The 15,503-nt window shown below is 46.6% G+C and overlaps 2 protein-coding genes across 15 annotated transcripts; one reads left to right on the forward strand and one right to left on the reverse strand.

Annotated features, from left to right (window-relative positions):
* Window positions 1–7,129: 7,129 nt before the first annotated feature.
* LOC136526076 (uncharacterized) lies at window positions 7,130–8,565 on the reverse strand. Its single transcript, XM_066518854.1, has 3 exons — window positions 7,963–8,565; window positions 7,700–7,855; window positions 7,130–7,306 (listed from the first exon to the last, which is right to left on the reverse strand). The coding sequence occupies exons 1-3, from the start codon at window positions 8,563–8,565 to the stop codon at window positions 7,130–7,132; spliced, it is 936 nt and encodes a 311-aa protein (XP_066374951.1).
* A 1,244-nt stretch (window positions 8,566–9,809) lies between these two features.
* Window positions 9,810–13,166, forward strand: LOC136528237 (uncharacterized). 14 transcript variants are annotated; one of them, XR_010777021.1, is made up of 5 exons: window positions 9,810–10,563; window positions 10,686–10,795; window positions 11,368–11,505; window positions 11,583–12,031; window positions 12,552–13,166. XR_010777021.1 is itself a non-coding variant. In XM_066521171.1 (4 exons), the coding sequence occupies exons 2-4, from the start codon at window positions 10,363–10,365 to the stop codon at window positions 12,660–12,662; spliced, it is 450 nt and encodes a 149-aa protein (XP_066377268.1). In that variant the 5' UTR covers window positions 9,810–10,272; window position 10,362; the 3' UTR covers window positions 12,663–13,166. The 14 variants fall into 14 exon arrangements, 4 of the variants coding, with proteins under 4 accessions (XP_066377268.1, XP_066377267.1, XP_066377265.1 ...); XR_010777020.1 differs by having other exon boundaries at window positions 11,384–11,505; XR_010777023.1 differs by having other exon boundaries at window positions 10,691–10,795; window positions 11,384–11,505.
* The last annotated feature ends 2,337 nt before the right edge of the window (window positions 13,167–15,503 follow it).

Raw genomic sequence — 15,503 nt, forward strand, 5'->3', positions numbered from 1 at the left:
TGGTCGTGAGCCTAAGGGAGGAAAGCTAGCTAACTTGACCGGCAAGGAAGGCCACATTGTCTTTGTGGAACGCATGTCTAGGCATAGTTGTCGTCATAGTCTTGTGCTCATGTCATGGTATGGGGTGGCGTCTGTGTTGGCCATAATGGCACTATTGGCACGGCGGTGGTTCGCCAGCCGTCCTATGTGACATGGTCTCCATCTTGGCCTCCTAATCTCTTGGGCTCATCGTATGGGAGTTGGTAGTCTCGCCGGTCAAGGAGCCGATGGCCATGATCCTGAGCTCTGGGGTCATGGCTTTCATCGGCTTGGACAGACTCAAAAGTCAAGGCTGTTGTCGTGAGCTCCATCCCATAGTGGGTAGGGTCGTACGCCTGTCCCCTCGGGCCCTATCGGGTGGTGGTTATCGTACCTGTCGTCATCAACTGGCGGTCTAGTCTTGTCCGCGGCGTGGCGTAGGGATGGCACCTATGTCGAAATAGTTGTCCCCTTGGTCCTAGCGGACTGAGCAGGCGTGTCTGTCCTTGTCCGGATAGGTGTACCTAGTGAGGCTCAACCCCTCCCGTCCCTCCCAGGGGTCGGAACGGAGGAAAGGTCATGCGGTGTCGTGTGACATGTGGTGGCGGGAAGAGGGAGATGTTGTGGCCGTCTCCCCGTTGTAGCATTTGGCCCATGTCTACACAGCTTAGTTTAGCCACGGTAGTTTGGGCTTATACCAGCTTGTGTATCATGGGCCACTTGAGCGGCTAACTAATCGGTGCCTTGAGATACTTGGGGTATTGTAACCCCGACAATACTTGTCCCAAAAATCGATATGTCGTCAACATACAAGCATAGGATTACTCCTTTGCCCCCATCATAGCGGTAATACACACAAGTGTCGGCTTCATTTACTACAAAACTAGCAGATGTTAAAGTCTTGTCGAACTTCTTATGCCACTACTTGGACGCTTGCTTTAAACCGTACAAGGATTTGAGTAACCTGCACACCTTGCCCTCTTGTCCTTGTACTATAAATCCATTAGGCTGGTCCATATAAATTTCTTTCTCTAGCTCTAAGGAAAGCCATCTTCACATCCATCTGATGGACAAGAAGATCATGGGAAGCAGCCAAGGATAATAGCACTCGGATTGTAGTTAGTCTAGCCATAGGTGAGTAGGTATAAAAAAATCCTCGTCTTCTTTTTGTGTATAACCTTTAGCCACAAGCCTTGCCTTGTACTTTTCAATAGTACCATCAAGCCTAAGCTTCTTCTTGAATACCCATTTATAGCCAATTGGCTTGTAGCCCACTGGTCTATCTATTACTTTCCATGTACCATTTGCAGTGATGGAGTCTATCTCACTACAAACTGCATCCTTCCAATATTCCACATATATCAGGTGATGCCTATGCCCCTGCAATGGTCGTGGGAGTATCATCTATGAGGTACATAGTGAAGTCTTCACCAAAGGATTTTGCAACCCTTTGTCTCTTACTCCTTCTAGGAGCTAAACCATTGTCGTCCTCTTCATTTCCATGTGAGTTTATAATTGGCTCAATTGTGGGCGTGGGTGCAGAAATAAATCCATTTGACGAACTAGGCAAAGAATAAGCATCTTTCATCGGGAATATATTCTCAAAGAAAGTAACATCCCATGACTCCATAAGTGAATCAACTAAAATCTTAGACATTTCGGATTTTATCACTAACAAGTTATAAGTCGTGCTATGGTGCGCATATCCTAAAAGGATAGAATCTACGCTCTTCGGTTCGAGCTTGCGTTTCTTATTAATTGGTATGCTAACCATCGATAAACAGCCCCATGTACGCAAGTAATGAAGTGATGGTTTTCGTTCTCTCCATCCTTCATACGGAGAGATGTCACTATTTTTAGTGGGAACTCTATTTGGAACATGACATGCTGTTAAAACAGCCTTCCCCCACCATGCCTTTGTCAGTACCAGGACGTTCCTAACATGGCATTCACCAAGTCCATTAACGTCCTGGTCTTTCTTTTGACAACCCCATTAGATTGAGGCGAATATGGAGGTGTCCGTTCATGAATTATTCCATTCTCCGCACAAAAAATATCAAAATGATTGGAAAAATACTCCCCACCATGATCATACCTAACACATTTTATTTTCTTTTCCAATTGATTTTCCACCTCAGTCTTATAAGTCTTAAAACATTCTAGCGCCTGATCTTTAGTTTTTAGAAGAAACACATAACAATACTTAGTTGCATCATCAATTAAAGTCATAAAGTATACATACATCAGCCACGGAATTGTTTGAATCACACATATGGTTCACAACTTTATTACAAAAATCGAAGAGTGAAAGCGGAACAAGCCTTTTCTATCATAGTCTTTGCCAATGAATTGGCCATACCTCGAAATGACTACTTTATTCAACTCAAAGACCAGCTTGAATCCATCTCGACATAGGAGGGATCTAGTAACGAGGTTCTTTTTTATTGAGGGGGGCATGCTGCATGTTCTTAAGCTACATGATCTTTCCCGAAGTGAACTTCAGATCGACCTGAACTAACACCAAGAATAGTAGCATGCGAGCCATTCCCCATCATGACGGTTGAACCTCGTGTGACTTGGTAAGATGAAAACACGGAGATATCAGTACAGACATGAATATTGGCTCCTGTATCTATCCACCAATCATTAGATTGATATACAGAAAATACACTCGGTAGATTACCGTACCCAGATCCACTGGGATTGCCAATAGTCACATTGGCATATTTCTACACTGACTGATTCTTCTTGCCCTTGCGATTCTTGCACTTCTTGGCAAAGTGCCCAGTCTCACCATAAACGAAGCACACAACATCATCCATGGTCATCTTCTTCTTGAATCGAGTAGTCTGATGGCCTTTTGCTTGCTCTTTCCAACCTTCTGCATCACATTGGTGCTGGATTGCCCTTCGGGTGCTCGTTGTGGAGCATCCTTTGCCCGAGCCTTCTCTTCGACATCAAGACCAGCCAACAAATCTTGAACGAAGAATTTTTGTCGTTTATGTTTAAGAGCTGTGGAAAAGTTCCTCCACGTCGAAGGCAACTTGGCAATAATGCCACCCGCCACAAACTTGTTTAGCAAGACATGTCCGAGCTGTTCGAGTTCTCTCAATAAGTTGGAACTCATGAGCCTATTCCATAATAGAACGGTTATCAACCATTCTGAAGTTATGGTACTGCTCCATCACATACAGCTCGTGCCCAGCGTCTGAGGTAGAGAATTTGTGCTCAAGTGCCTCCCATAGGTCAGCAACACTTTTGATGTTCATGTTAACATCACACAACTTCTTAGAGAGCACGCTAAGAACGCATCTGACGAAAATCGCCGTAGCCACAGTAAACTCCTGCACCTCTTTCTCAGATCCAAGGGGTAGTGCGGGAGGATTACTCATGACCCAAAACACGCCCATAGCCGAGAGCCACAGTTGGGCTCTCGTCTGCCATCTCTTGAAATTCACACCTAGTGAATCTTCTCCGGTTTATGAGGTTTTTGGATTGTTGGAAATAATAGCAATTTAGTGATGCGTAAATCGATTCCAAAATTGAGGAAAAGAACAACAACATGTAGCATGGGTGTTTGAGTTAACACTAGCACTACGATCCGAGAAAAACTACAAACTCTCTAGTGCTAGTAATAGTGAATACAAGAACGAACAAAAGAGAAAGCGTAGACATTCTTATAGTGGGGTTGCCGGCGCTAGCAAAAGCGCAAAAGAAGACGTAGCAGACCATCGATGTAGATCCATGATCACCGGCATAGAGAGAAGAAGACGTTCAGTGAGCAGTCGCGATGGCGCTTCTCAAAACATGATACACCCCCTTTCTCGTGCAGGGCCACAAGGAGACGTAGGCTTCGGAGACCTGCTCTCCCGGCGCCAATGACACGTCGGCGACAGGATGGGGAAGATGGCAGCGGCGTAGCACAGTGGTGAAAGGAGGAGATGAATTCTCTGTACTGTGGACGACGTCTCGTCTCAATATATATACACGCGTCGCAGCTAAGGTAATGTGAGAATAATTGCTTGCCAAAATAGGACAATGCAATTTTTTCTATGCATGCAAAAAATTGAGTAGCAAAAGGAAGTCGCGCACCCATAAGGTCGAAGCAAGAAATCGTCGGACCATTCACGCACATGTCGCGCGCCCATGCCCATCGCCCTGCCCCGCCTGGTGAGGCGAGGCGAATGTGTGTGTTTCTCCCTTTTTCTCTCCCCAATAGCTTAAACTAGATAGAGACAATTCAACTATTTAAGTTGGCCTCACTCCTCCTAGAGTAGCAATGTGGGACTAAAGTTCCCCACCATACCATGCACATGTGAGTGGGCCTTTGGGATTTATTTGGGAATATTATTTTGGGCCAGCCTAAATCTTCTAACATGAGGCTCATCCTGTGACGTGTCTTGTGTATTGCGCTCATCATTGGAGGCACCAGGTGAAGCGTTCATTTGTAAGCACGCGTTCGAGCGATGGCTTACCTAAAAGTCGGTATGGCTGATCTTTGGCCCGCCTCTACCAGTGATCTAGCTCCTTACCCATGTTCGACCTAATTAAGCATCAACACTAAAATAAGAAAAAAAATATTTTATCCTAATCCTTCCATCACATTCTTAGCCTTGGACCCTTAGTTGATGCGGTCGATATGCTCCAAATAAATTGTGCCAAGTCGAATAATCTTATTGCTGATGATTTTGCCCCGTAGATTCATTCGAGCTAAATCAAACCAAACTATAAACAAATAAACTGCTTAAGATTATCAGTGACGTAGAGGAAGGAGTGCCCTAAGACTACCCTACAGGTGACGGTTGCCAGACCTAAGGGGTGGCTGCGCTTCTTTAGTGAATTTCCTCTAATTGCAGTGTGTGTAATAGTATCCGGGAGCAAGTTCTATGGACATTTAAATGCATAGTGATTTAGCTGATTTGTTAGGCTGTGTTTAGTTCGTGAAATGAAAATTTTTGGATGTCACATCGGATGTTTCGGGGATGTCAGAAGAGGTTTTCGGATACTAATAAAAAACTAATTACATAGCTCGTCTGGAAACTACGAGACGAATTTATTAAGCCTAATTAATCCATCATTAGCGCATGTTAGTTACTGTAGCACTTATGTCTAATCATGGACTAATTAATCTTAAAACATTCGTCTCGCGATTTCCAACCAAACTGTATAATTAAATTTTTTTTCATCTATATTTAATACTCCATACATGTGCCGCAAGATTCGATGTGATAGTTTGGATGAAAATTTTTGGGAACTAAATCAGGCCCTAGTGGCCTAGATTTGTGGTCACTAACATTAAAGTTTAGCCAGAGATGATAAGCTGTATAAGTGAACAGTGTCCTAAGATGATGCCTCAGATTTTTTTTTTTCACGAACGTGTCCTTGTCACACGTGTTTTATTAAGTAGAAGTAGAGCTACGGTTAGTTACATCAATCCTAGGTAATTCATAGATTACCAGAAGACGGACAAACTAACAAGCACACAAACACAGATAGATTTCTCAGATGGCTAATTTACAGAATTGTTTTGCGACGTTGCCAAGAGCAGTGGCAACAAGCTAGTAAGGTGACGGAAGCCCGCTCTGACCCAAAGGTTGGCTTCGTCGATGATGAAGCCGAGGAGCACAGTGGGATGCCTCGCCGCTGCGTCGAACGTCCTGGAGTTTCTTTCCTTCCACAGTTCCCAGCCAACGAGCAATACCATGGAGTCGAATCCTCGCCTAGCTGTTTTGGCGACCCTTTTCCTCGACGTCGTCCCCCAAACCCAGAAAGACGCCATGTCCAGCAGCAAGAGATCATCAAGCCCAGAGGAGTCTGAGGGCCAAACTCCAGACTTCGACACTGTAAGGACAAGCAAGCAGAAGGTGGTCTATTTCCTCAGTCCCCACACCACAGAGGACACAAGTCGGTGATTCCTGTAGGCCATGCCGGTTGTCCAGCAACGTTTATGGAGGGCCAAAGCCAGAAGAAGTGCTTGACTTTGGCGGCGCTGAAAACCTTCCAGAACTCCTTAGCCCCAATGGTCTAGCGGCAACCGGTGATAGCGCCCGGTATGCAGATGAAGATGAGTAAGCTGAGCTCGCCGTTCCACCTCCAACGGATTGATCTGGGAACGTCCGCTGTAACTGTACTGCTTGCACTATGTCCCCAGAGACGGAAATAATCCTTGATTACTTGCGCGTGAGTGCCCGTAATGTCGTTTGTCCACGCATTTTCCACGGATCGCACTGCGACAACAAGTTTTTATTTTCGGAAATGAATTTTCAGAGTCACGGATAAAGAGGGAAACAGGAATATATCGTGAAAATATCGGAACAAATTCAAAGAAAATTTAATTTGAATTTAGTAATTTAATAATTAACAAAATTTTACGAAAAATAGATATTTCCTTATCGACACCTACGAATAAAGAGGATATATCGGAAATATCAGAAGATTTCGGCCGATATTGGAAACCATGGCGACAAGACGCCCAAGGCGCGCACGACCAACTGCCTGGAGCAAAGCCGGCGCGACGCCACGAACCGATGAACCATCCATCCAGCGATCCGTCCAGAAGGCTGTCGATCTTCCATCACACCCACCACAGAATCTGTTGCAGTGCGGAAGGCAGCCATCACCAGCGTGTCATTGGGTGCTGGTAATTGTGCCCAAGGTCTTGTAGTATTAGCCTTTGCGTAGCCACGGCCATCTGAGCCTCAGTGCAATGCCGAAGCGGCGTAGGTCAATCAAGCCCAGGCCGCCCAGATCACGCGGACGACAAGTAATTTCCCAAGCAACTTTGCACTTCCCCCCGGACACACGATCCGTGCCGGCCCACAAGAATGCTCGCCGTCTCTTGTCTATCTCACCGATGGCCCAGGCGGACAGACACACTGCAATTGCAACGTGTGTCGGAATGGCCGAAAGAGTGACAGATGTCAGCGTTGCCCTTCCTGCTAGGTTTAGCAAGTTTCCCTTCCAAGTCGGAATTTTTTTTTGCCACGGCATCAACTAGAGGCTGCTCTTCAGACCGCGACAATCTGCCAATTGATAGGGGGGATCCCAAGGTAGCGACACGGGAACTCGGCCATTGTACAAGCCAAGCGCTTGCTGTAGGAAGTTGATTTGCTCAGGCGAGCAACGAATTGGCCTTGCGACGCATATATTTGTCCATGTTTGTGAATAGTCCAGAGGCCTGCCCGAAGATACGAAGGATTTCACGCAGCACGGCGACATCCCCAGGCAGGGGGGAGATGAACAGAACCATATCATCGGCGTACAGGGATGCACGACATTGCGCAGCTGCCTGAGGCAACGGAGCAAAGAAACCATGTTCGTCCGTAGCGGATCAGGCCATTAAGCGCTTCCATGACCAGGACGAAGAGCATAGGGGATAGTGGGTCGCCTTGCCTGAGGCCCCTAGCATGACAGATCCTCGAGCCCGGTCTTCCATTGAGGAGGATTTTGGTGCTTGCCGTTGAGAGGAGAGCCGACACCCAGTCGCGCCAATTAGGAAGTCCCAGGAACTCGAGAGTAGGAAGGCCCAGGAAACCGAGTCAAAGGCCTCGGCGATGTCTATTTTTATGAGTGCCGTTGGTGAGCGGGCTGTATGCAGCGACCAACAAGTGAGCTGCACCAACATGAAGTTGTCATGTATGCTCCGTCCTCGGATGAACGCGCTCTGGTTTGGTCGTCTAACCAGGGAGTCCAGCACCTTCGACAACCTGTTGCCGAGCAGCTTGGCGACAAGCTTGCCGAAGCTATATATGGATTGTCTATAGTCTCTAATCTCCTCAGGTTCGTCCTTCTTGCGCAGTAGGATCATGAAGGCTTCTCGTTCACCAGGTTGAAGCTCCTAAAATCCATAGACCAGAATGCGTTGAGCGCATTCATGATATCCAGTCTTATAATCTGTCAAGCTCTCTTGTAGAGCAACCCCGTTAAGCCATCGGGTCCGGGCGCCTTGTCAGGCGGCATGTCAGCAATGGCGTCCGTGACCTCCTTCTCCGTGAACAGGACGTCAAGCTGGGAGAGGTCCAGCAACGGCAGGCCCAAGGCCTGGAAGCTGATGCCCGCCTCTCGTTGGAAGTGATTGCCTAGGATTGCATCGTAGCGAGAGAAAAGAGCTGCTGTCATCTGCTCATTTTCTACCAGCTCAGACTCACCCACCCGAAGGGAGCAGAGAGTGTTCTTTCTTCTTCTGTGGCAGGCTTGCAAGTGGAAGAATTTTGTGTTGGCGTCACCCTCTGCCAGGAAAGTGATCTTCGAACGCTGGCGCACAATTGTTTTGTCGGGTGACGCTAGGCCAAGACATTTGACCTTTAGCTCGTTGCCAAGACGCCGCTCTTCCAAGGATAGGGGGCGCGACTCTTCCGCAGTATCAAGTCTCAGAACCACTTCTCTTGCAAGAGCTAGCTCGAAACGGATGCTTCCCACCTTCCTAGCGCTCCAGCTCTTCAACGTTTTCGCTACGCTGCGGAATTTGTAGTCTAGCAGTCTGAACGGGTCAGAGTGGAACAAGGTTGCCGACCATCCCGAAGCGACGGTGTCGATGAAGTCCGGCATTTTGGTCCAGAAGGACTCAAAACGAAAGCGACTGCGTGCCCAGGTTACGGTATCGGTGTCGAGAAGTAGTGGGCAGTGGTCCGAGCAGTCTGAGCTGAGGAGAGTGGTCGCAGGCGGTGATTCGTGAAGATGAGCATCCACTCGGCCGAGACCAGAAGGCGATCAAGGCGTTCCATCGTCGGCTGTTCCTGCCGGTTGGACCAGGTGAACCTGCGTCAGTATACATCTTCCAAGGCGAGGCGACTGATGAAGCCCCTGAAGCGACTCATGCAACGGCGATTTAGACGTCCATTGCTCTTGTCCGAGGCCTGATGGATCATATTGAAGTCTCCGCATATCAACCAAGGCCCAGGACAGGATGCACGAACTGCGACTAAGCTCGGCACCCAACCCCCCCCCCCCCCCCCCCCCAGGCCCCACTTCCCACCTCGACAACCTATGCAGTGATTGAAAATTGCTGGATGGAAATGTTGGACAGTGCCCAGATGTCCGAACGCCAAACCAGGAGCACACCACCAGCCGAACCAATAGCAGGGAGGAAGGAGTAATCAAACGGTGTTGCCATCATTTCATTAACGACTGCTACTGGTACATCTTGCAACTTAGCGTGTGTTTAGTCCCAGGAAGTTGGAATTTAAGGGATACTGTAGCACTTTCGTTTTTATTTGACAATTAGTGTTTAATCATGGACTAATTAGGCTTAAAACGTTTTTCTTGTAATTTTCCATCAAACTGTGTAATTAGTTTTTTTTTTTTGTCTATATTTAATACTCAATGCATGGGCCACAAACATTTGATGTGATAGGTACTATAGTACTTTTTAGGAATTTGAGGTGAAATTAAACAAGGCGTTAGTTTCTTGTAGGCAGAGCATGGAGACACGCTCTTGAACGACAAACTCCCTGACGGAGTTACGACGAGCTCGCGCGTTAAGACCGCGCACATTCCAGATAAAAATGTGTTCGTTACCCATGGCAAACACAAATCACGACGTGAGCTTTAAACCAAGATAACAGGCCTCCTCGAAGGCCTCGTCACCAAGGTTCGTGTACAACTAAACAGCCTGATCGCTTATTAGTTTCAGTCAGTCCAAAATAATCAGTCAACATTATTTTTCTCTTATAATAAATTAATATGTTTAAACTAGTCCAGAAACCAACTAACGAGCAGGCCGAAAATATTCATAAGAGAATCGTTGACATCCGTGTGAAAAATCGCTCGCGTCTGCGCTTGCCCGGCGCTAGCTCGCGCCTGCAGTGGACCCGACGTCGTGCTACAATTTTTTTGGGTCCTCCCTCTGTCTCCCCGTGCGATCCCGCGTTCGCTTCGTCCGTCCGCCTTGCGTGCGATCCCACGCGCGCCCTCCGCTCCCGCGGGACCCCAAAACACCACACCGCACAGGTTCGATTCGCATCCCTCACCCCAATTTCTTCTTCCGGAAAAAAAAACGAGATTTAGGGAGGAAGAGACCGGATGGGTGGCGGATGGGGTGCCGTTGAAGCCGAGGGAGTCGCGTCGCCGCGACGGATCAGGCGGCGGCGGGTGAGGTGCCGGGTGGCACCCAAGGTGATCCCCGTCGCCACCGCGCCTGCTCGCTCCTCGCGCGGTGGATTTGGTCTTCCTCCGACGTCGCCCCCGCCCTCGCCCGCCCGCCTCGATCGCCGTCGCAAGCCGCGGCCACACTCGCCCACCGCACGTGTGATCCAGGTGAGTCTTGCGGCTGTCTGCCGACCCCTCTCCCTGTATCTCCTTCTCGGATTCCACCTACGCTGGCTCTGCTGCCGCTGCTCTACCAGGATGCACGAACTCCAAATCTTCTCCCCGCTGCCCCTCTCGCCGGCGACGGCCGAGCCCTTTTGGGGATTCAACATCCGACTCGATCCCACTGGTGCCCCCGCCGCCTCCCACGGGCCGGGCCGCACCGCGACGCGCGTGCAGGCCAAGATGCGGAAGAGGATGGAGAGTGTCGCCGTCTCCTACTTCGGTACTTCCTCACGCGTGAGCACGCCCCCTCTCTGCTTCCTTATCTCATTTGCGACCGAATTGTTTTTATCCCCGTAATACAAAGATTGGTTCGGTAGCGTTTACCTTGCCGTTTCGTGTTTATCTATGGAACACAGCATAGGTGTGGGAGACTTTGGGTAACTGCTGCTATAATGCTGGGATTGCGATGTGATTTGATGGCTCATGCGTCACGAACTTGAGACCTTTGTTACCAGGGCAGCTTGAGGTTGTAGTCACACCATCTGATAGCTCCTGAATCTATCCAGTAGTGACCTGTAATGCCTGTTACGTGGCATTTTTTTTGGCTGTTAGCTACTGCTTTACTGCCTGCATTCTATTTAATAATAGTACTACTACTATTAGGTTACAGTTACTAAGAAAGCCTGCTGAATTTGCTTGAAATGCTGAAAAAATCCAAATTTTAGGATCCTTAATTTTATTTTAGGAACTTTTGCATGCATTATTTATGAAACTGCTGGAGATAGGAAGTGTAAGCTAGGGCTTCCTGAGATTACCTTTGTGAGAATTTCATTGTGGTGGATGGTCTGATGCAAAAGATAGATGTTTTAGCAATTAAAATGTTCTGTATGTAGCAGAGGTTTTGGCATTAGCTCATGGATAAGCTTGAAAAGAGAGAGTGATGTTCATTTTGCTCTGAGGCGAGGTACAGTTTGAGTGTAAATTTCCAAACCATAATCACTCAGGTGTCAAATTTTGAAAGTTTCCTGTACTCTGAGGTTGAAGATGAGTTTTTGTGTTACACATTTCTATGCTATTTACCTGTAGTGTGATGTCTAGGGAACTGCTCTTGCAGCATCAACCTTGACGGCGGTACTGCGCTGCACATTGCTGCCTGTGAGGGCCACCGTGACAGTGTCAGAGTGGCTGCTCAACTGGAAGACCAACATTGATGTGCACGACCGCTGGGGAAGCACGGTGAGCCCCCATCCGACTTTCCTTCCTATGAATTTTGCGTTGTCAAATCATGATCTCATTCGCTTCTCCGATCATAGGGGGTAGCTGATGCCGATTTTTAAGGCCACTCGAAGATCTATGATGTATGATCTCTTTAAAATTCATGGTGCAAGGATATATTGCAGATGCAGTTTTAGCATATATAAAATTAGAAAACTAATGAAGACATTCAAAAGTTTGGTAGTGTCATAGCACTGGGCCATCTCATCCACCTGGTGCTTACTAGAAAGGTGTGCTTACTAGAAAGGTGTCTCTTACGGTTTTCTTGTTCAGTTGCATTTATTTAGCACTCTCCCTTTGTCACTGAATGCCAGAGCTCCTGCTTTCCATTTTAACCTTCTTCCATGTGGTACAGAGTCTTTCCGCTAGGTTCAAAATTCAACCCTTGCTGTTGGGCTGAAATTACGTGCAATGTCGATATGACATTTCAGTTTACAATGGTTGTTGTTGGGCTGCAGGCAAGGATCCTATAACTATAGAAAAGAAGGTTAGTGGTCTACATATGCTGATATGCATCTGCATTATTCAGTATCAGCATTATTGGGTTAACTAGATCTTGGTAGATTTGTTAGCGTAGCTCTTTGTTTGCTGGTTCCCAATATTTATAGCCAGTGAAATTTTTGCCTGCTAAAAGGGAAAGGTTTCGATTCATCAACTGCCAACTATGCCTCTTTCAATACTATCATGTAACTTTAGTGGAGAAGCAATAAAATAGAGTAAAAGGTACCAGACAAATATGATTTTGTCAGGTAACCTCCAATTTGTGCATATTAAGCAAGTGAGATCAACATCAACTATTCATTTTCTGGAAAATAGTGCCTTCAAAACCATACTGAATTTTCTGGAAAATAGTGCCTTCAAATTGTATATATGAACATTCTTCAAAACCCCATTGATTCTTTCGGCTGGCTTCACCCCCGAGAAAGGGTGTGTGCTTCTAACCTACACGACTCATCAAATTCTGTCAAAATATTTGCATAACTCTAAACTATTTATTTGATTTCTAGGTGATTTTGGTTGTTGGTGATGACACCCAACATATCTCTAGAGGGATCTTGTATGACAAAGCAATACAAAGAATTGGGCAGCGATTGCAGGATCAAGGTCGAAGTTCATAGACGGCTGCAGAGCAGCAGTCTGAACTCCAAAACCACAACGCGAGTGATGATGGATACCAGCTGTGGTTGTTGGTTGATTGGGAAGGATTTGGCATAGGGAGTTTATCATATAGTCACTGTGGATTTTTTTTTATAGTTACTGTCACTGCAGAATTGACGCAGTTACATTTTTTGTGAGGAGTTTTGGGTGTAGTCTTACACGGAAGGGGTTCTGAACAAGCTGTTCATTCTGGCTCCATCTCTTGCATATATTATTGTACCTATAATATTTTTTAAGATAAAATTGAAGGTAAAACATGATGTACATGGACCTTAGAAAATAGAGGTAATTGTACAAAAAATGGAACCCACTTACCAATGTCACCCGGTGAAGTGCCGCAATTGCACAAAAAATGGCGCTCACAGGTTAATACACATGTTCAAAATTATCATAGCATTAGTTTGTTCCTGTTGCAACACACGGGCATGATCCTAATTGTACATTATCTTCTGGATTATCTTTGATTGGTGACCAGCTACAGCTGGGTGTTCGTGCAAAGCACGTTCTCTTGGTCGAAATATTGAGAGATTAGATTCTTAATTGTACAATATATTGTAAAACATGTATTGTAAAACACAAACTTATTATGATTAAGGTGATTATTTGTGTATTGCAACTTGTAAAACATCATGATTGCAGTATCTATTTTAGATACAGTATAACACGCGCTCATACATATGTTATCATGATATTATGTGTACCCATTGCAACGCAACAACGCACGGGCATTTAACTAGTTAAAGGAAAGAGGAATATAATGCACTGAGCATGAGAAAACACTTTCTGATTTATTCTCCCGTTTGATTCAGGAAATAGCCTGAGGTGCTTTTCGATATATTAATGGTTTAGGTACTTTTGACTTACATAGTATATCAGATAGTTCTGATCACTGACCACTCATGGTATAATTGAACTGTCATACGCCCAATGGAGGTTCCCAACCTAGAACTAACGGGCCGAGAGGGGCCCAAGGAGGGGCGCCAAGCGCCACCACCAGCGCACCCCTAGGGGCCGCGCGTGCCCAGGAGGGAGGGCGTCGTCGCTCTCGTCGATCCGCCGTCGTTACCCAAGTTACCATTGAAAGGATCAAGATGCCCAAGAGGGAGGTGAATTGGGTTAATTCTAAATTTTCTTTCAATAATTAAATCATACGGTTAGCCCAATTAACTCCTTGTGCCTAGAAAAGTGTTTCTATTAATCTAACGCACAAAGGGCTTGCAACCTATGTTCCAAACTTACTCTAGCATGGCAATTCTATGAATGTAAAAACAAGTATTGAAATGCTCAAAGTAAATATTCAAAGTAAATGCTCAAAGTAAATAGAGAGAGAGGAACGCGGCGATGTTTTGCTGAGGTATCGGAGAGTCGCCACTCCCCACTAGTCCTCGTTGGAGCACCCGCGCAAGGGTGTAGCTCCCCCTTGATCCGTGCAAGGATCAAGTGCTCTCTACGGGTTGATTCTTCGACACTCCATCGCGGTGAATCACCCAAAACTGCTCACAACTTGAGTTGGGTCACCCACAAGCTCCGTCGGGTGATCACCAAGCTCCCAATCACCACCAAGCCATCTAGGTGATGGCGATCACCAAGAGTAACAAGCACAAACTCTCACTTGACCACGTGAAGCCTAATGAGAACGGTGGATGCACACTTTACTACTCTTGATTCACTAATGGGGCTACTCTCTTGGATTCTCAAATCTCAATCACCTCACTAGGACCTTGCTCTTCTTGGCACTCACAAACGTGTTTCTCAGCTGTTGGAATGAGCAAAAGTGACTCCACACACGAGTGGAGCTTCTATTTATAAGACAGCCTGAAAAACAAACCGTTATGTGCCTCTGCGGGGTCCGGTCATGTTGACCGGACGCTCCGGTCAGTTCAACCCGCACACCAGTGTTTAAGTGTTGACCGGACGCTGGCAGGGTCCGATCACCACTGACCGGACGCGTCCGGTCGCATTAAACCCTCACTGGATGCTTACTATACTCGACCGGACGCTAAACCCCCAGGGTCCGGTCAGTACTGACCAGACGCGTCCGGTCGCAGATTTCCTTCTCTAGAACCTTACTGGAGTCGACCGGACGCTGCCTCTCAGCGTCTGGTCGCACCGAACGCAATCATCTTGGTCAAATGAACTGACCGGACCCTACGGCCAGCGTTCGGTCGCACCGGAGCCAGCGTCCGGTCAGCATTTGACCCTCCATTCACTTCCAACTCTCAAACATATGTGAATGAAGTTTGCTCCATAGGATCATAGGGCTGTTGTGGAGCTACCTAGTGCTAGTTTTAACAAGTGTGCACCACACCTAACTCACTAGACTCATCTAGGTCAAGCTACCCATCCATACCCCCTTAATAATATGGCCAAAGGAAAAACAAAGTCCTAAACTACTCTAAGTGTCACTCCAACTCTAATCCACACTTAGAACTAGTCATCCTTAACCATGTCATCCATCCTTTGAAAACCAAAACGATTTCCATCGTAGGGGCATGACCACCTCGATTGCCCAATCGATCCCCATTACCATAACCTATCTTAATTGCCTCTGCAAAACACACGTTAGTCATAGTAATCTTGTATTGTCATTAATCACCGAAATCCATCTAGGGGCCTAGATGCTTTTAATCTCCCCCTTTTTGGTGATTGATGAAAATACCACCTCAAGTATGTGAAAGAGTGAGGTTTTTGACATGCTTGGTTCATATAAGCTTTTGTCAATAAGAACAAGAGCGTTAGGCAAGCTTATATGACCCAAGCCAACACGATGTACTCAAAAGATATGAAATAAGCATGAGTAC

Source organism: Miscanthus floridulus, chromosome 19 (genome assembly GCF_019320115.1).
Source record: "Miscanthus floridulus cultivar M001 chromosome 19, ASM1932011v1, whole genome shotgun sequence".
NCBI classification, from domain to species: Eukaryota; Viridiplantae; Streptophyta; class Magnoliopsida; order Poales; family Poaceae; genus Miscanthus; species Miscanthus floridulus.